This window comes from Cinclus cinclus, chromosome 8 (genome assembly GCF_963662255.1).
Source record: "Cinclus cinclus chromosome 8, bCinCin1.1, whole genome shotgun sequence".
NCBI classification, from domain to species: domain Eukaryota; kingdom Metazoa; phylum Chordata; class Aves; order Passeriformes; family Cinclidae; genus Cinclus; species Cinclus cinclus.
This window is the reverse complement of record NC_085053.1, coordinates 26,127,869-26,148,169: the sequence shown is the minus strand read 5'-3', so window position 1 is coordinate 26,148,169 and position 20,301 is coordinate 26,127,869. Positions and strand designations below refer to the sequence as shown.

At 50.5% G+C, this 20,301-nt stretch overlaps 1 protein-coding gene across 26 annotated transcripts in view; it reads left to right on the top strand.

Annotated features, from left to right (window-relative positions):
• The window catches only part of SSBP3 (single stranded DNA binding protein 3), a 55,457-nt gene that overhangs the window by 20,374 nt on the left and 14,782 nt on the right, over positions 1-20,301 (top strand). For 21 of the 26 annotated variants that reach the window (XM_062497141.1, XM_062497131.1, XM_062497134.1 and 18 more), the window contains one exon: positions 16,659-16,748. The exons of the other annotated variants lie outside the window; for them this stretch is intronic. In XM_062497141.1, the coding sequence (XP_062353125.1) occupies positions 16,659-16,748 (90 nt within the window). The remainder of the gene's footprint in view (positions 1-16,658; positions 16,749-20,301) is intronic. 26 annotated transcript variants of the gene reach the window in all.

Genomic DNA, 20,301 nt, shown 5'->3' with positions numbered 1-20,301 from the left:
CCGGGGGACAATTGCAAAACAGGATTACTGGTACTTAAAAATTCATAGAAAACGTTTCTTATCACAACGTCATAATTGTTATGACTCAGAAGAGTAGAATTGCCATTTTCCTGTGCCTTCTTTCCCCCCCCCCCCCCCACTTCACTTTTGTTGCATACTGAATCCCTTGCTGCAGCTGCAGGATCGTCAGGAAGGTGGGGGTGAAAACAAACCAGGGCAATGCTTTATTTTATGCTAACTGCTGCATTTGACTTGAAAATGATGTCCCACTGGGTCTGGTGGTCAGCGTATTACGGCGTGATGGATGGCTGTCAGAGCGGCGCTGGCTGGCAGATTGCGATGGGTGGAGGAGAACAGATGCCCGGTGACTTCAGGGGCTTTAGCAGAGCCCAGGACTGAAGAGTGGAAAACAAAAGCAGATGGGAGAGCTCTGCTTGGGCTAACTATTCTTCTCCGGCCACGTGTCGGGGAGGGAAGCTCGTGGGGCGGCCGTGTCCCTTCTGTGCTGTTCCTCTGTGGTGAGCTGGGCTGCGTGATGAAGCCCTGGGTGAACCCCACTTGACCTGAGGCTGAGCCTACGTGCAGACCATCACTGCAGAGCTCCAAAGGGCAACCTTTTACCCCTGTGAAAGAACAGCTTGCGCTCCATTTGATGGTTCTTGTTAACCCTTGGCCCTGCTGATGGATCCAAGGGCAGGCTCTGGGGGTTGCCCTTTTCGGAGGGTGTCTGCTGGTGTATTTTGTGCTCTCCATGGCGCTTGTCTTTGGAGTTGGGCAGGAGCCTGTGAGTCTGAGTGGTGCTGATGGAAGAAGGTGAAAGGAGAAAGAGTGAACCTTTCCTGGCAAGAGCCTCAATTAAACCCTTTGAGGTGCTGCTCTGCAACCCCTCATCTGCTCACTGTCTCTCCTGCAAACTTCCCTATATTTCTACCCCTTTAGAGGGTTTAGAAAAAAAACCTACTTTGCCCTGTTTTTCTTCTCACATCTGTATTTCCTCATTTTTTACCCCTTTACTTTCTTCTTACCTCTCTGGTCCATCCAAACTTGGGCAAGAGGCTGCTGCCTTCCCAGCTGGTGTTTGCTGGGAGTTGCAGGGTTAATGGTGAAATTAAATTTCACTGGTCTTTTTGAATTAATTGAATCATCAGCGTGGGTAACGGGAAGCAGTGGTATCATAATGTATTTGATATGGGTCTTTAAGTCAGCATTTGCTGTGAGATCTGGAGCACTAGATCTTGGTGGAAGCGATGGCTAACTGATATATTGCACTTATGGCCACAGTACAAAGGCTCCTGCTATGTCTTAAAACGTTCAGGTCATGAAGTTGAGTTGGTTTATGATATGGCTGTTTTCCGTGCATGCTTCCCACGGTGCTCCTCGATCACACTCAGAAAAACTCTGCAGCTGGCAGGAGCCAGTGGTGCTCCTGGTTTGTGCCTCTGGGCAGGCCCCACATGTCTATGAAGATGCCCTTTTGGGTGACAGAGGAGCATTGGGGTTTTGCTCCTAGGGGTCTCTAAAGTTTTTTTCTGTTGAAGGAAGCAGACACAGGAGAAAACATGGTTTTTCCTCAAATCAAACACTGGAAAGATTTACTGATTTGCAGCATCATCTGGTCTTTTCCTTGGTGGCCCTGGGGTGGCTTCAGGATCTGCCTTGGAGAGGAGAAGCTGTCCAGGCTAAGGGCCAGCATCTTCATATGATGCCCCCACCATGCTGGGGACAAAACTCCTAGCAGGCCATTGTATGGGCTTCTCTTTTCTTGTCCTTTGTGTGGTCCAGCGTGGTGGGACTGCGTGATGGGACTGCATCACAGTGTGGTGCCTCATGGTGGACAGTGGGACACCCCTTCACCAGTGCTAACAGAGGGCTGGTGTTAATTAAAAAGTGGGAAAAAGTAAAGTTCTAGTGTATGTGTTGTGGAGCTGCTTGCAGGCTTCCACCTGTGAGGGGTAGCTGCATCCTATCCCAGCAGCCTGGGTCTGCTGCAACAGGCAGGATGAGAGGAAATTACCTCAGGTTGCACCAGAGGAGGTTTAGATTGGATATTAGGAAAAATTTCTTCGCTGAAAAGCTTGTCAAGCCTTGGAACAGGCTGTCCAGGGCAGTGATAGAGTCGCCATCCCTGGAGGCATTTAAAAGCTGTGTAGATGTGGCCCTTGGGGATGTGGTTTAGTGGTGGGCTTGGCAGTGCTGGGGAACGGTAGGACTCAATGTTCTTAGAGGTCTTTTCTGACATAAATGATTCTATGATTCCCTCTCGTCAGCAACTTCCTCCGGAGATCGCAATTGTATAGATGACCCCGGAGTGCACCTACGGCCACGTCAGCAGCACTGCCTTTCATAGCCAAAATCTCAAGGCTACTTAACCAACTGAAACCTCTCAGAAGCTGCCTTGATATGAATATTGATCTCCACATTTAACTCTGCTTTGCCCAGTTGATATTGCCCAGGCTGGTGGCGTGAAGGACAAGCAGGCTACGGGACTCACAGCTGGATTTTGGAACAGGGTTTGGTGGAACACACCAAAAAACCTCAGTGCTGAAGAGCTTGTTCTGGTGCACTAGTTCAGATTTTGTGTAAAGACTTGCTTATTATTTCTGCTAGTTATGTCTCTAATGAGGTGAGACGTGCCATATGTTGTCCATAGGGAGGGAGCGCCGCAGGTGGGGCGGGGGCTGGCCTGGTGGGTAGTTGTTACACAGAAGAGTCTGAAACTGCCTCAAACTCAGACTTGGTGAGCCAAGATTCCAGCTGATCCGTCTGTGCCATGAGCATCCGTGCCACGTCATGTCTCAGAGCCATCTACAAACTGGCAACACCTTTTCTTGCTCTTCATCCACTGTCATATCCCCCATCAGTTTTATACTTCCATTCCTTCTTCCCTTCTCTTACCGCAACAGGTTTTTGCTTCAAAATAAAGTGATTTTGGGGCCAGGCCCAACCATGCATCTCCTTTGCCTGCTCACAGGAGTAGTAGCCCTGATCTGAGCAGCCCAGGCTGCTTTCTGAGCAGAAGTTTGAAACTAAACCATAGCAGGGTAGAGAAGTATTAATTGGTGAGCCCTGAACCTAATTTGAACAGGGCTCTGCTGTTTAAACAATTGTTGGGGCCATAAACCAGAAGCCCTTAATTATGGCTAATTATTTTCTGCAATGAATCTATATGGAAGCTCCTCAACATGAGGGCTCCTCTGAAATGCATCGGTTGCGTGTTCAGGCATCATCCAGCCTGAATGTCCCTAATCAAATCAGAGACACAAGTGTTGCCTCCAGCCCGGCTGCCTAACCAAGCAGGAGCCTGCTCCCTGCAGTTTCCTCAAACCCAGGGCTTGAGGCAGGGTGCGGGGGCTTGGAGGCTTCCTGGGCAGGCAGCTGGGGACCCAAGGGCAGGCAAGAGCAAGACAGGAGCTGTTTAGGACATGGACTTTAAACTCTCTGGCATTTGGGGTTTGTTTAAAAACCAGCTAGGTAAATATTTGTGAAGCGGTTGGGATCCGGCTGCGGGGTCAGGCGCTGTGCACAGCCCTGTGGGCTGGTCTGGCCTCCTGTGGTTCCTGTCCTTCCCATGGCAGGAGGCATGTCCATCCTCAGCCCTGCTGAGGAGATGGTGGAGGCTGTGCAGGGGACATCATTTGGACCGTGTTTCTCTAGGGTTTGGGCTAAAAGCAGGTGCCTTGAGGTCTCTCCCGTGGGGTGTACTGGTGTGATGCTTCAGTAGGACTTACTTAGAACAGATCTCCTGGTGAGGCTGCACTGTGCATCCCAGGGATGTCCCTCCTGTGCCATCCAGGCTACTTCTGGGGCTTGGTGGTGCCTTTTCCTGATGAACCTGCATCTCCTGCCCTGTGCACCCCTGCAGGACGGAGGCTGCTGGGGGGGATCCTGCTAGGGACCCACAGTACCCATGCTAGGGCAGGTAGGACCTGTGGCTTGCTAGGCAGGATGGCACAAGGATGGCACGACAAGGATAGCATGGCACAACAAGGATGGCATGGCAAGCAAGGATAGTGTGTCAGGGCAAGGATGGCACAAGAATGGCACGGAAAGGATGGCACGGCAAGGATGGCAGAGCGGGAAGGCAGCATGACAGGGATGGCCCAGCAGGAACGACAGGGCAGGAGGATGGCATGACAAGGATGGGAGGGTGGGAGGATGTCACAGCAAGGATGGCAGGGCAGGAGGATGGCAGGGCACGGCGCGGTGCGGCGCCGGGGGAGCGGTCCAGGCTGCCTGTACACAGCAGCTGTCAGCGCTGCTGCCTTCACCCGCCCAGCCCCAGCCTCTTCCTCATGGCACAGATGGTTTTAACACTTTCCTGGGCCTTTTTTTCTATAATTAACTCTTGTTTGCAAGTGGGAAGACACTTCTTTCCTTTTGGCAGAGCCATCAAACTCTCCTCGGTGCGGTGTGCTTTTTTAAAGCCATCGCGTATCTATCCCCCAACTGCAGTCTGTTGTTTTTACCAGGCTCTTTTAAGGCACTGGGCTGCCCCCCCTTTTCTCCCCCCCTTGCTCTTGCCCGGAGGTAAAATCCGCAGGGATTGCAGGCGGAGGAGGCCCCAGCCAGCTCCGGCAGGGGAGTTGATGAATCCGGCCAAGGCGATACAAAAGCCGGTGCCCGGGGAGGGGGGAAGATGGAGGGGCCCCTTCCCTGCACCGGGAGCCTTTGAACCCCCCTGCTCCCAGCTTTGTGTGGCTTAGCAGGGTGCTGCCTGCACAAAGGCCCCTCGTCCCTCGTGTCATTTCCATGCTGCAGCTGGGAAGAGTTTTCCCAGGAGAGGCTGTTGCCCACTGAAAGACCTGGTGGGTGCCGGGGGCTGCTGTGATGGGTGCCCTGTCCCACTGGGATAAGGGGAGGGAGAAACCCCAAAGAGCACTGGATCTTTACCGGTCCTTGGGAATCTGCAGGGTGCCCCAGGAGGGGTGGGCAGGGGAGGGGGGTTCTCTCCAGGCTTTACAAAGACCTACAAAATCTAGCTGGAATGCCGTGGGCCATCCTCTGCTTTTTGGGGAGCTCGGTGTCTGCCTGTAGCTCCTTGTGGAGTTCAGGGGGGTTTTGCACTCAGGGAGGTGAGGGGGAGCAGCTCTAAAAGCTGTAACGTTTTGGGATGCTCAGCATGGGGGACTGAGGACAGTCAGCATCACAAACTGGTGCTCCAGGAATGTCACCGTGGAGAGGAGGGTGCTGTGGGGGCTGTGCCACTGGTGTCAACCTGCCAGCCTATGCCTGGATTTGTGTCGGGGTGTTGCAAGAACAGCTGTGACTGTGGGGAGTGAAGGAGATGTTCTTACCTGTGGATATCAAATGGTAGATGTGAAAAAAAAACAAACAAAAGAGAAAAAGCCTATGAGGAAGTTTCCACCAGCAATTCATGGCCATGACCACCATGCCTGTGCTCCGTCCACTCCTCATCCTGGTCCATCCCTTGAACTCCACTCACCAGCTCTGTAGCCAGGTGTTTCCCAGCACTGCCAGTCTAAACAAGACCTTGCAGTGATGCTCAGCGCTCTCACATCGCTCCCTCCCCCTCTCTCCTGTCTGAAAGCCTGGGGCTCTTTTTTTTTCTTTTTTTTTTCCCAGACTTTAAGTTTTCCTGCCTCACGTACCAGTTTATTGCTGGGTCAGGGGGCAGGGGTTTGCACGCTGGTTTTATAGGGTCCCTCCAGAGCTGGCTTCAAAAAGCTCCCAGTTCATAAATGGGGGGTTTGTATTAACCACTGTGTTTTGACAGGGAGAGGTGCTCTTAGAAGAGGAATAATTAATGTTTTCTAAGCTTTAAGGGTGTTGTGGCTTGGAGTTGCATCTAACAAAACCACTCTGTGCAGAAAACAGTGATTTTTTTTTTTTTTAAACCCGTGTTTTTATCAGAAATCTTCCCCTACCCCAAAGTGTACCCTGTCAGCAGTGCAACCTCAGGAGGACTTTTCTGTTGGGAAGTCCTGCTGCTCAACGGTGCCTGGATCACCAGTGCCAGTGACACCAAAGCAGTGCAGAGAGCTGGTGTTAAGGTAAATAAAACATGAGGCCACTTCGGAGCGGTGTTTCTGATCCTCAGGTTAAGGCAGGCAAGAGGCAGCAGAGCAGGAGGGGAGGTGGTGTGATAAATTCCCTCCTATCCTATGGATGTGCATCTCTTCTCCTCCAGAACATGCTGAAATGGTTAAAATGCCTCTTCCCATTCACCCTCCCCCTCCCAAGAAATCCCAACCTACCAGGGGAGATCTGCAAACATCCCCCCCCCCCCCCCCCCCCCCCGCTCCAAGCTAGCTTAGCCCCTGGCTTTTTTTGGCAGTGGAGAAAGCCACCAGTTCTTGGGAACAACACTGAATTACACAGTGGCTTACGTCAGATTTACTCCTCCTGTCCTTTGCTCTAGCTGCTCTATTAATTTTGAAATGCCTTGAGCAATTATCAAACCTGGGAAACACTATTTCTGGGGGGCAGCGCCCACAAATAACTGCAGTAAACCCTACTGTTTAGGGGAGGAGGAAAAGGGGAGGGAACACCAGACATAGAGCTGTGCTTGCCTGGATTTCAAGTGTTTTAATGTGAATTTTCATCAGAAACCATGTTTGTAAAGTGGTTGGGGAATCTCTTGGGGGTATGGAGGGGGGGAATCACACCCTTTCCCCACCCATACACCACTTCTGAGGTCCAAAGCATTATTCCCAGGGGCATAGACGGTGCAAAGGGGCAGCCTGGGAGCAGGTTTGGGATGTGAGGGCTCCATATGGCTGCAAGGGATTAGCCTGGGGGATTAGATGAGTAGAGAGGAGGGGAAAGTTGCTGCAATCCCCCCTCCCCAAAAATCCTCATCTCTGACCCCTGGCAGATGCACAAAGATGATTTCTGGGGACGATTAGCACTGCTTTGAGTTTGTCTGTGGCCCTGCAGTCACAGCTCAGTCTCAGTGCTGCCAGGGTAAAGCGATGCCCACGACCTGGGCTGGGATCCTGTGCTGGCAGGTGGTGAGGAAAGCTGGGATTTTCCTCCTGCCACCACCTCACACCCACATCTTGCACCTTCCCTTGCACTCGATGTGTTTCCAACCTGAGCTGCTTGCTCAAGGTGCCTGGAAAGAGTATGAGTGGTGCTCATTCCGTGCTGCTCAGACAAACCCACTCCCCAGGGATGGATGAGCCTGGGATACAGCACTTGGGAAGTCGTGTGTGTTATGACCTTGTTGGTGGCTGTCCACTGCTTGAGGAGAGTCAACACCACTGCTGTGGGTTGTGGGGATGCAGGGTGTTCTGCAGCTCCAAACTGGGCAGTGGAACATTGCAGGGGTGCCAGCATGCGAAGACATTCTTGGCTGCTTTCCTAAGGCACGATGTCGGTGAAAAGGTCTGCATGGAGGGCAGAATATTTTCACCATTTTTCAAACATCACCCTGGAAATCATGGGAATCGTGCCAAGGCGTGATGGCTTTTCTCCATCATCACTCACTCACAAAACCCATCTTGCTTGGGATTGGGGTTTGCCAGCAGCTTTCCTCATGGTGCTCCACTGTTGCCGTCCCAGCAAGGGCTTGTCGAGAACTGGGTTGGCTCTTGGAATATAACTGCAGCCCCATGAAGGATTTCTAAGCCCTTACTGGCTTCTTGGGGTGAATCAAAGGTGCAGAAACATGGAGGGTTAGTCGTGGCAATGCTCCCGGGAAGGTGGGTCCTATAGGATGGGTGTTACTTGGGTGGTGGCAAGGACAAAACCCCATAGCCATCATTGTTATTGAATACAGCAGTCCTGAAATCTGCTCTGAGTCCATCCATCCCAGTTAATTTAGGGCTCTGAAGGGCTGCCCCAGGTCTGGCCACAGCAGTGCTGGCTGCTCCCGTGCAAAGTCCACCACCTTCCTTGCCATCCGCCTCACCAGGGTTTATAGGATGTGCTGGACTTTGTCCCCACGCAGCAATTCACAGCCCTTACTTAAGTTCAGCTGCCACCTCCACCTCAGTTTAAGGTATCTCCACACTTTCAACAGCATTTTTGATGGAAGCTGCTGTGCAGAGGAGTTGCCACAAACCACCATCAAACATCAACAGAGCCACCTTTTTTAAAAACGCTGATTCCTTTTTCGTTAACCTGCTGCTTTGTTAGAGAAGGGGATTATTTTTCTTCTTCCTTTTTTCCTTCTTTATTTTTTTTAATTTTTAAATTCTTTCTTTTTTTTTAAGGGCTCGCTGTGGTAAAACCTCACAGGTCAGCAGGCAAACCCATCGGGGCCGCTGCGAGCGGGGCTGGATGCTTGGCCGCCTCCGTGGGTACACAAAACCCACGAAAGGTTACGGCACTGCTCAGAAAGCGCCGCTGTAACCTTTCACAGGCACTCAAACAGGCTTTGTGTTGTTACACGAAGATGGTGGCCACGAGCATCTTGTCAGGGACGGGCAGATGGTGTTCACCTGCTCCGGACCAACTTCTTTTGCCCTTTGCCTTTGGTGTTGGGGAATAATACCGGGGCAGCTGCTCGCAGTAAAATAGGCTTAAGCAAATGGGATATTTTGGCATTCAAGTGCACGACAAGAATGGGAGTATTTGCATTAATTCTCTCCTCTCTTTCCCTGCGGCGGGAGAGGATGGAGAAAACTGGGATGTTTTCCCGTGGGGTAAAGCCAGGACCTGGTCTTCTCCGGCTGGATTGGGGGTGGGAAGTGCTGGATGCTGTGCTGGGGTGCCAGTGCTCCATCCCACAGCATCCCAACTGCCCAGACAATGGGAAAGGATGATTTTCCGGGGAGGTCACGGTGTTTGCCGCTGCACTGCAAAGGCAGCTGCCGGGAAAGGGGGTCTCACCCTCTTCCCTGGATTCAGATGAGGGTTAGTTACCAGGCATCACCAACTGCCTGTGCAAACTCACAGCTTGTTCCGTGTTATTTTTGATTGCAAAGAGCAAATGATGAGATCGACTGGCTGCAACACAAGGTGGCAAAAAATGTTGAAAAAAATATAAAAATTAAACATTGAAAAATATATTTGTAATCCGCTCCCATCTTTAATGGGGAAGTCACTGCCGGACTGCAGATGCCTTTGGGGTGTTTTGCCAATAGGATTGGCAATATCCTCATTAGTTGTCAGTAAATCCTTTGGACAAGTTAAAACTAGTTTTCTTCAAATGCACGTGGTGCAGTGGCATGACATTTTTCTAAAGTCAGGGGTTGTTATTATTATTTTTCTTTCTTGAATTGAATTACCAATTTAAATCTGTCTTTTCCTTCAACCCCTTCCAAAATGCACTCAGCAGTTTTGATCTGGAAGAAGGCAGAGGAGCAGAGAACAGCAGGCACTGGGAAGCAGAAGTCCAGCTGCCAACACCAGCAGCCTCCCCTGCACCTCATCACCACATTATTACTAGTTTTTTGTGAGGGTAGACACTATTTTCTTTAATCTGATCTTTTCAGAGGCTAGTAACAGAGAGGACTTGATTTTAGCTGTGATGCTTAAGGGAAGGATGGAAAGTGAGCTGGTGCACATGGCACTGAGCATCCAGCCATGCAATCCCACGTAGTTACACCCCAAAAACTACAGCGTGGAGCAAGGAACATCACTGGGAGTAAAGTCCTGTGGGACTTTAAACCATCACAACTTTGTAGCAAACTCCAGGAAATTACCTGTGCCAGCAGCTTTGCTTGCTGAGAACATCTCCCTTTTGGTTTTAAGCATTGTGATGCTTTTTAAAATCAGAAATTAAACTGGGAACTTTCCATAAGGTCGTGTGTGGGTACATCAGGAGCACGTTTAAGTGTAACCACCGAGTGTCCAGTGCAGAAGGGAATGCAGGTTGTTGGTGCAAGGTGCTGCTGGGTGGCCCTCACAGAGCTGAGCATCCCACACTGATAGATGAGCAGTAGATTAACTGATAGATGAGCAGTAGATTAATAGTCCTAAGCAATTGCATTATCTAATGAAAATTTTATATAATTATTTTATATAACTTTTTTGGCAGGTAGACCCTGAAATGGATGGCATTGATTGCTGGAAAAGAGCCTGGCCTGTCTGTTGCTGGAATTATTAGAGGAGAATTGATAGTAATTAATACCTGTGTATTTACAGCATTTTCCAGTGTGCTAATTGCATGGGGTTCATTTAAGATGTTTGGCAGTGGGAGGGTTCATACACTGGTTCTCATACACTGGTTTTAAAGGGTATCTGGACATGGATCTTGTGCCGAGGAAGATGCTGGCAGTGGGAAAGTCAGGACCATCAGCTTCACCTTCACTCCCAAGCCAGGGATAGGGACCACTCCATGGGGCTGCCCATGGCAAAGCATCCCTAAATACCAGGGTTGGGGTGAATCTGCACACTCACAACCACATGAAAATGTGAAGCCCTGGAGTGCTCTCCTCTGCAAAGCCCTTCCTGCATCAAGAGAAGCATTTCCAGCAAGCCTGGCTTCACTTCCCACAAGTTTCCCTGTGTAAACCTCCCTGTACACACGCATGTGCAAAACGGACCCTAATTGCATTTAGTCTGTTCTACACCTCCCATGTTTATCCCCCCACCCCTGCTCTCCACCCCCCTTTAATTCGGTCGCTGTGAAATTTTTGCAGCCCTGCCAAGTTATTTCCTTGGGATATATTTAGAGAAAGCCAGCTCAGCAGAGCGCGCTGGGTGTTTGTGGAAGGATGTTTGTAAATGTTAGCAGGAACACTGGCGGGCTGGCGGAGCAGATGTCCGCGAGATGCTACCAAGAGCCTTATTTACAAACTTGTAAATGACTGAAGGGGTTTCCTTCCCGGGGATAAGGGGGACGCCGACTTAAGAGATTAAAATCCTATTGTTTCGTGGCTGGAGCTGCTGTCTCAGATTATCCTTTACAAGGGGGGGGGGAAACAACAAAACCCCATATTAGCTTGAAACACCATTCAACTGCTGTGCCTTTTTTTTTTTTTAATGGTTTGGAGTTTTTTAAGGCTCAAGGAAAATGCGGGGCTGAGGGTTGTTTCTTTCTCCATAAAGGAGAGGGAAAAAGTTGCCAAGCGTGGCTGTTCCTGACCAGGGTGTGTGCTGGAGCTTTGTGTGCCGTGCAGCTCGCGGGTGACGGATTTAAAATAAGCTCAAAAACCTTGTGCTGTTGTAGAAGTGTAATTAAGCTGAACTTGTATGCATGGCGTGGTGTCCTATGGGAGCACGGTGATGGTTTTTGGGTGATTTGGTGATACTGCTGTGAGCCCATTTACTCTGTTTTGGGTGGTTTTTTATATCTTGGGTGCACACAAAGCTTCAACCCAGTGTTCTCTTACCTTCTCTTACCCTAAAATAAAGCAAAATTGGTTTGTTTTGTCTTCTTAACCATCCAGCCAAGTGGCTTGCACTGGAGAAAGCAAGATGGACTCTGGCATACCCTGTCTGGAGAGCGTGCCCCAAAAAAATGCTGAGCCCACCTGAGAAGCTCTGCAGGCACCAGAAGTGGGTTTCGAAGTGGGTGCCACAGTGGGTGGCACGTGGGCTGGCAGTCACACTCTCAGAACCTGAAGCAGGCTGGTGTTACATTTATTTTGGTGCACGTTGATGCAACACAGGCACTGGCACTGACCTGTGGAGGGGACTGATGTGGGAGAGGATCTGAGGGCTCGGTCCGGAGGAAGCGGTCGGCGTGTCGTCCTCCCCAGCGTTAATCGGGTTACTGCGAGGTGTGGGAGGGTTCTATTATTAAATTTAAAACCTGGCTGTATAAGATGAAGGCAGCTTTAACGAGATGAAAAGGCTTAACTGGAGTCCAATTAAATTCCGTATTACCTGTTTACGCAGCCTGCTTAAGTCCTGACCCGCACGCTGGTTCCTTCTTTAGGCTCCAAAGCCTGTGCTCTAGGCAAAAAAATAAAATCAAAGGAGGCAGATAGATACCAGATCACCAGCATGTCCTGAGCACCCCTGTGTGTTCCTACCAGAGGCAGCTTCCCTCAAGACTCGTGATGGTCCCACAGTGGCTGCGAGGTGTGAGATGCAGCCAAAATCCTCTGGTCCACTCTTCTGGAGAGGAGAGGAGGCAAAAACAGCTGGAGCTCTCAAAGGAAGTACCCAGCTATCCTTAGCTTGGTTTTAGGTCTGTGCCATGGAGATAATTTCGCTCTTCCCATCTCACTGCTGGGCTGATGGAGGCTATGCCTGGCCAAGCAGTCAGGGCTGGTGGTGCTTCGCATGAATGGAGCATCCTCTCTGCTGCCTACCAGCTCCTTGCACCACTGTGGGCATGTTATTGTTTTATTAAAAATTAGTGTTTGGTGAAAGCCAGCATGGGATGCTGGGGCGAGCTTCTTTCCTGGAGTGTGTGGTGGACACACCATCTTGCATTTAGTAGCAGAGTTACTGCCACCAGTTGGAACCTGTTTTTCATAGCTGGTTAATAGGAACCACTGCTTATGTTGGTGAAGCATGGCAGGTTTGGGTGGGTGGTGAGCTGGGGCTTGACTGGTGCCCTGCCACCATTGTCTCACCATGACACTGAGAGCCTTGCAGGATGGGGTGCAGTGCCTTAGCCCACCTTCAGGCTGCCCTTCAAAGCCCACAAATGGGGATGGAGAGGAAAAATCCCTTGCAACAGTCCCTTGTGTGGACAACACATCCAGAAAGCTTCCCAAACCTTCTCTTGTAGGGTGCTGCCTCTTACTAGTCAGGTACCTGGGAGCTGGGAGCAGCAACGTTCTGGCAGTGACGGTGATTTCAGCCCACCTGCTCTGGTCTTGTAAATTCAGCCCCCAAAACCCTGGCGGTGCCTCAGGGCTGCTCTGGGGCTGAGCAGGGCGGGGGGCAGGAAACGCTCGCCGCACCCTGCTCGCAGCAAACCTTCACGCCCAGCAAAGACCTCAACCCTGCAGTAAAGAAAGTAAATAAATAAAAGCAGCAGACCGCAGCTCCTCCCAGGGCTGGTGAGTTGTGTTCCCAGCTCACCCGGCCTGGGAAAGCACATTTGGGTGATGCCAAAGTGCTGGTGGGGATGCGCTTTGGACTGGGGAGCTGTGTGGGGCAGTGCTTCTTCCCTGCTGCTCTTCAGCAGTTTATACAGCAGAATAACCTGCTTTCTCCTGAAGGATTAGGTTAGGAAAACAAGATGGCTTTAATAGCCCTTTTGCATCCTGCACAGATTGTAGCTGAAGACCCTAACCAGCTCTGTAGCACAACCACACAACACATCTTTGCCTTTTTTCCCTTTTTTTCCCCTCCCTAACCTGATGCCAGCAGTCCTGCACAAGTGGGCTCCTATCGATAATTCAAGTGCCCAGCTCCTGGCTGTGCTGTTTTGTCCAATTTCCACTGCCTCCTGACCTCCATCCTTCTTTATTTGCAAAGCTATACTCGCAGGCAGCGGTAATAAATCAATTAATGACTCTGATGAATCGTTTAATGGCTGACAAAATAACACTACAGTCAACAGCTTGGATCTCTACAGCAGTACCAGAAGATGCTGGTTGACTCAGGGTAGGGAGACGAAACAGAGACTGTTAGCTCAATTAGTGCAATTAGTGTGCGATTTAAAGGCTTAGACGGCATCTGCTGGCGTACCAGGCCGGTGTGTTAACTGAGAGTTTCGGTTTGGAAGCGAAACACGGAGATCCAGATTGTCATCATTCCACTGGCTTCCACCAAAAAAAAAAAAAAAAAAAAAAGAGGAAAAATACCAACGTATGTGGCAGGGAATTAAAAATACATATGTGTGTTTGTGTATATAACTGTACGTGTGCGCCCCAGGGACGCATACATATTGATTTCCAACGTGGGGAAAATTTGCCATCTTACAAAAGGCAAATGAGCTGGCATGCCAGCCTTGCTAGAGCTGTCCTGGCTCATTTCTGGCAGTGATCTCCATGGGGTTCAGTGGAAATTCGGGGTGTCACGTGCCAGTGGGGACCTTCGTGTGGCTGGTGTGCTTCTGGTTCAGCTTCAGCTTGGTTGTGGTGGCACAGCAGTTCCATGCCCATTTTCTGCCAGCTTCCATGGCAACTGCACATTGTCTGTACCTTCACCAGGGAGATTCAATGGGTTTTAGATACTCACCTAAGGAAAGAGCTTCGGAAAGCAAACTGCAACCAAGAGTCCCTAAAAAGAGTTTCTGGGACAAAATGTTGAAAATAAACCATGTGGGAGGAGCTGTGGCCAAAAAAGTCCTGGAAGTGGGTGCTGGAAAGCCTTGAGTTTGGATGCTCACCCTTAGGGATTTGGTGCTCACCCTTAAGGTTTGGAAAAGTTGTTCCTGCTGTGGTTTTTTGCTTTTTTTTTTTTTCTTTCATTTCTGGCATGCCCAAGTGTTTTACAGAGCTGCTCCAGCCACGGCTGCGCTCCCATCGCTTCGCCAGGGCTAAAGGTGCCTCGATGTTTACCTTAGCAGCGGTGATGGGGAGGGGAATAAAAAAAGAAATAAAATGTCACTTCACAGCCTTGTAAATCATTCATCAAGGGCTGACCAATTTGGCTCCCATCCTACAATATGCTCAGGGCGCTTGCGGGTTTTTAATTACCAAGTTCTGCCAAGCGCCACATGTGCGAGGAACTTTAAATCCCCGTTTACGCTGCGAAGGCATAGGTGAGGTTTCAGGGTGTTTAACACGGAAAAATACTCTGTGGTTTTGTGGAAAAATGGACATTTGCTTCAAGATTTTCTTTGGCTCATCTGCCCTTCTCCATCTACTCCCTGTTGCAGAGGGGAGGAGAAGAGCAGCGTCCTTTCCCCCCAGATCCCCACAATCCATGTTCCTCCTCACTCCCCACCAATTTGGGATCCATTTCGCTTAGGGAGATTCCCCAAGCAAAGGATTATAGTGTGCTGGAAATCTCTTGAAACCATAAAATATCACCTTGGCAGCTTTATTGCAGCGCTTGCCGCCTTGGGAGAGAAGCGTTTTGCGTGATAGAGGGTTTAATAAAGGAAATTCCAAATGGGCTCGCTGCAGTTTGGGGCTCAGTCTTATATATTTTTGCATTAAGAACCGTCATCTGCTTTGCAGAGAAACTGCAATATGTTCATGGCCTTGGATTAAGATTTGGTTTTACTTTTATAGCTGACCCACTTGGGGGGATGGAGGGAGGGGGAGAAGTGGGTTCACTCCCTCTCCCATCTATTTTTGCTGCCGTCTGATGTATAAAAAGAGCCTGGAATGGGCAGGCTTATTTTTCCTGCCAGGACTTTTTTTTTTTTTTTATTAACTGTAAAAACACTCAGATCTGGCCTTTGCTGCTGAGGGGGGGAAGACTGTTTGGGATGCCTTGTTCAGGGGCTCGGGGAAGCGTGGCGTGGGCTGTGCCTGTGGGTGTAGACCCCCCTGTAGCCTCAGGGAGAATTGGTTATTTGGTGAAGGGAGGCTCTTACTGGGGAATCAGCCTCCACTGTTGTCTGTGACACTTGCAGCTCTGAGATGTTGGGGTGGGAAAACCAACCACTCATCTGGCATGGTCCTGGCTTTCATCCCACATCCTGCACACCAGCTCCTGCTGGAGAGCACGATGAGGGGCACGAAGGATGCCCTGGGAAGGAGCAAGGCAATGATTAGTCTGGTGCTCCCCTGCCTCTGCAGGACTTTCTGATCAGGAGTACCAAGATTGCTGACCAAACATGGGGATCCTGTATCTTAACAATCCTTAGTCCTTAGTAATCATCCTTAATTTTCCAGGCTACCCTGACAGCCTGGCTTCCCCCTCTGCTCACATCTTGTTGTTGTTGCTGCATCGGATGCAGTCGGGAGCTGGGGCTGGCTCAGCTGCTGTTGGGACGTGGGGTTTGTTGGGTAAAACCAAGCCTGAACAGGCTCACATGTACCCCATCTGTTCATGGGATTTCCTTAGTGGAAAATTTTTCCAGTATGGTTTTAGGTGGGTACGTCCATCATAAAAGTTGGTGGAGGGAGTGGTTCAGTGATCCAGATCCAATTAACACTACTGAGGTGCCTTTATAACTGCCCTGTAACTGGTATGGGGGTCACTTGGTGGTGGGCAAACTGGAGTTCACTTGGATGGCGCAGGTACTGCTCCTAATCTGACAGGGATGTGTCTCCAGCAGTGGCTTTTAGAGCAAGATATTTTTCTTATATTTTCCTTCAGAGTAGGAGCTTCCCATCGTGCTGGTGCTTTCCCAGAGGAATTGAATAAATACAAATAGGGATGCTGAGATGAGCAAATGGGGTGTCCAGGGTACCCCATATCTGTCCCTGTCTCTCCTTTTTGGGGCCTGAGCTGTGCTGGTGGCTCATTCTGGGGAGGCACAAGGGGGAATGTGGAGCTCCACAGGTTGAATGCAATGAATTTGGTAATGAATAATAAAGCCTTGGCATGCTGGTGAGGTCAGGGAAGCCTAATTTTCAAAGGACAGGGCTAAACCAGCAAACATGGTGGGGAGGTGGGAGCGAAGCATTTTGAAAGCTTTCAAACAGCTTCTGCCTAAAATCACACTTGTGATGAGGCTCCTTGGTGTATTGCTGCCTGGGTGAATGAATAAATAGACCCTAGAATCATCTCCAGGTTCTGTATGGCCATCTCCTCCGTGGGTGAGCCACAGAGGCCGGTGCCCCTCTATCCATGAGCATCCTCCACTGGTTCCTCCACGGGGGGAAGATGCTAAGGAGATACAAGACAGATTGACTAAGTGTGATGTGGCAGGAGACGGTGGCATTTTTAACATGCTTTTGTCATAACTCTGACCGTGTTTGCCCCGGTTTTGTTCCCCGCAGAGCGCAGCTGCTGCCCCGAGTCCCGTGCTTGGAAACATTCCCCCAAATGACGGGATGCCCGGGGGCCCCATCCCGCCCGGCTTCTTCCAGGTAGGCTCCTCCTGCTGCTCCCTCCACACCACGCACGTGTTTGCTTCGCTCTGGGTGTCAGCGCTGCCCTGCCTGTGTTGTTTGGTTTTTTTTATTTTTTCCCCCCAAGAGGATGCCAGGGAAGCAGCATGCCTGCGCAGCTGACCTGTCTAGGAATAACTTGTGTTTTGCTGTCCTTCCATGTTTGCTTTCTATCTTTTGTGGCCTTAAAGTAAAATCTTTTCTGCTCGAAGAGGTTACTGTGTATTTACAACCAATATTTTTTTTCCAAAGCTGCTTGGTTTGTGTTTGGGTTGGGATTGTATTTGTTCTCCAGTCCTAACAGACGTGTGTAATTGAAAACATTCTGGATTTTGATTCCTGAAACTTTTTCCCCCTCCTCTGGTTAACCACTTGATTTTTTCCAAATGCAATCACTGAATGCATTAACAAGCCCTGGCTGCAGCTGCAGGCAGGAGTGGGCTCCAGCCAAATCCCTGAATGCCATGGAGGCACCTTGTAAGCAAATAGTCCCCAAAGTCCCCTCACTCCTTCCTTATCCCGCAACAGGCTCTGACAGAGGAGGGGGTTACATGTTTGGAGTGACACTGACAGATAGGATATCAACAAGCACAAAGAAGAGGAGTGTTCAAACCTTGAACCTTTGGGGTTTTCTTAGGAATCTCTTTGCTTGGAGTGGTCTGCACTGGTTTGCAGCAGCATAAGCTTTCGATGCTTTAAAATCCTCCTGCTTGAGGACGAAACACTTGTTCGTGTAAAAAATAGGATAAGAGTTGAAAGGAATATTTGTTTTGGCAAGCTGGGCTTTTTTTAATCTGGGCTTGTGATTTGTATATGGGAGAACCTCTCGGGCAGTAGACAGGCGAGCTCGATAAGGAGCTTGTGATTTATTGTGGCGATATCTGAGCCCGATATCAGCGATTGCATTTATGTGGGAAGGGGGAAGGAGGGTCCTGTCTTTTTTTTTTTTTGAGAGAGAAAGAGAGATCCCATTTCCTGAACATGGTTCTGACAAAGTAAGAGTATCCGATATTGATGGGGAACCCTAAAACAGGCGAATCTTGTAGCAGCGCTCGGCAGCAGGGGCTGAAGCCAACGGAGGAGATGCAATCTCGCAGGTCATAGCTGCTGCCAGCAATCCGAGTGCCAAGCTGCTGCTTCCAACAAATGTGTCTCCAAAACGTCCTGATCTCGCCCCGCGGTGAAGCTGACTGTCCTTTGGGGCTTCTGCTTCACACCGAGCTGCGAGGGCTGCAAAATTGGCATGAAATTAGGGCAAGGCATCAAGAGTATGGGTTGGCTTTCCTAGAGTGGGAAAGGTGAGGAAGAGGAGTCACATCTTTCCAGATTTACTGTTCATGCTCCCGTTTCAACTCTTCCCGTTGACAGCCTCCAAGCTGTCCCCCCTCTTTCCTTTCTGCCCTCCTATAGCAAGCAACCCATCCTAGCTCCCTGCTTCCTGTGCAGCTGGCCCAGGAGCTGCTGGGGAATGGGATGGCTCAGAAGCAGGAGTGGATCCTGAAACCCCAGACAATGTAGTAACACCAGTACAGGTTATGCTGCCCATCCCCAGCACTGCCAGAGGGAAGAGAGGATGGGTGCTGGTGCATATGGCTTACATGTGACATCTCAAGAGCCTGCCTTTCCTGAAAGCCCTCCAACATCTGGTTTCTCCTCCCAGCCCACGGGATGGAAAGCAGAAGAAAAATCCCACCTTTTAACACAGTCTGAACATTGCCTCCATGAAAGCCTGTCTGATTTATTGCGGGTGCTGGAGCTCATTCCAGCTTCAGGAGATGCTGGAGAGCAGCTCTTGCAGAGGTGGGCTGGAGGCTCAGTGCTCAGCCAGTCACGGCTCGGGGATAATTTCCCATTTGTAGGAGATTAAAGTGCCTAAATTCAGGGGTCAAAAATAAAAAGGTCACAGAAGATAGAGAGGACATCTCCTCAACCCTTGGTATGCTAACCCTGGCAGTGAGTGAGGTGGTACCACCTCAGCCAGTACCATCCTCATGCCAGGAGAGTGCTGGAGAGGGCTCTGGAGTTTTCAGCATCTTGCTCTTCTGCACCAAGGACCTGCAAGGGATATCCCCAAGGGTAGCAGGCTTGGGCAGATAGTTTTTGAGAGGAATTTTGAGAGGGCCTGATCATGTCCAGGCATGGTGGGGAGTCACACAGGGAGCTGAGGAATGAGTCACCAGCAAAGCTGGTGGTAGCAGCAACTCCGCACTGCCACCCTGGGGGTACATGAACTTCCCCAGCCCTGCATGTGAGGATGTCCACCACGGGTTGGCAAAGGGAAAAAATGATCCGGACCATTCCTGGGACTTTGCAGCCCAAACACATGTGAGTGAGCTTGGAGGAGAAGGAATTCTCCAGGAAAGAGAGAAGCAAGGAAGGCTCCAGGCTGCAGCACCCATCCACAGCCACTGCCTTGCAGTGAGATTACCTTCCCAGTGCCAGGGCTGAGCAGCGACCTTGAGGCCAGGGGCCAAGGAAGTGCAGCCTGCAGAATCTCCCAAAATTATGGGAAAGGAGAGGCCCATGGCACTCTTGGGTTGCCAGGGCATTTCATGGTGCCAGCCAGTGGCACAGCATGGCTGTGCTCCGGACAAAAGGTTGGCTGGGTTGACAGCCAGCATGGGTAGATGCTTTTATTTAAATCTCTCTCTTTGTCCCATTGAGATGAGCAAACAAACCCTCTGCTCATCCTCCTAAAGGTCATCAGAGGCGTTCCTGCTTTTGTTTTGAAAGCTGGATTGATGCCGGGGTGCAGATCCCTCGCAAGAAGGACTGGGGGGGGGGGGGGGGGGGGTGAATGTGCCAGGGAAACATAGGAAGGAAAACAAAAAATTGAGAGCAATTGATACCACACCTTTATACCACTAAATAAACGGGGGGGGGGGCAGAGCAAGTCAGCAGCCCCCCCAGCCATGCCTGCTCTCCCCAGCGCAGAGTGCCCCACGCTGATGAAATGGAAAGTTGACCATAAATCAATGTCGGCGCTGCGTTAGCTATGCATCAGCGGCTCGGCGCCGAGATGCACCAAAACAAAGCACCGGCTGCTCCGTGTTCCCACACTGCCCCCTAATGCAGACAGGCCTCGGGAGCTGGGAAGGATGGGGGCTTCAGAGCCTGGGGGGCTCTCCCACACACATCCCCTGCCCTCCCCACCTCTCCTCCCCACATGCTGGAGACTTCCCTCTTTGGGTGAGGATGCTCGTGGGGTGAGGATGGTGAAGCAAGGGACAATAGGAAGGGGTCTGTGTTGTCCTGCTCCCTCCTTGGATACCACCATTTCCCCCCTGCTGTCCTGGTATCTCCAGTGGGATTTCCCACTGCTCAGCGGGTGCCACCAGCTCAGGTCAGCCAGTTGCAGTGAGGCAGCACAAGAGCCATAAAACCAGGCTGCTCTTCCCAAAATCCTGAGGTAGAACTTGGTACCAGCCTGCACCAGCCAGGGTTTGAAAGAAGGTAGGCTAAAAGCTGGAGGAAAGGAAAAGCAAGCATCAGAGAAAGTTTTTTTTCTGGAAGTTTAGTGGGATGCCCGAGG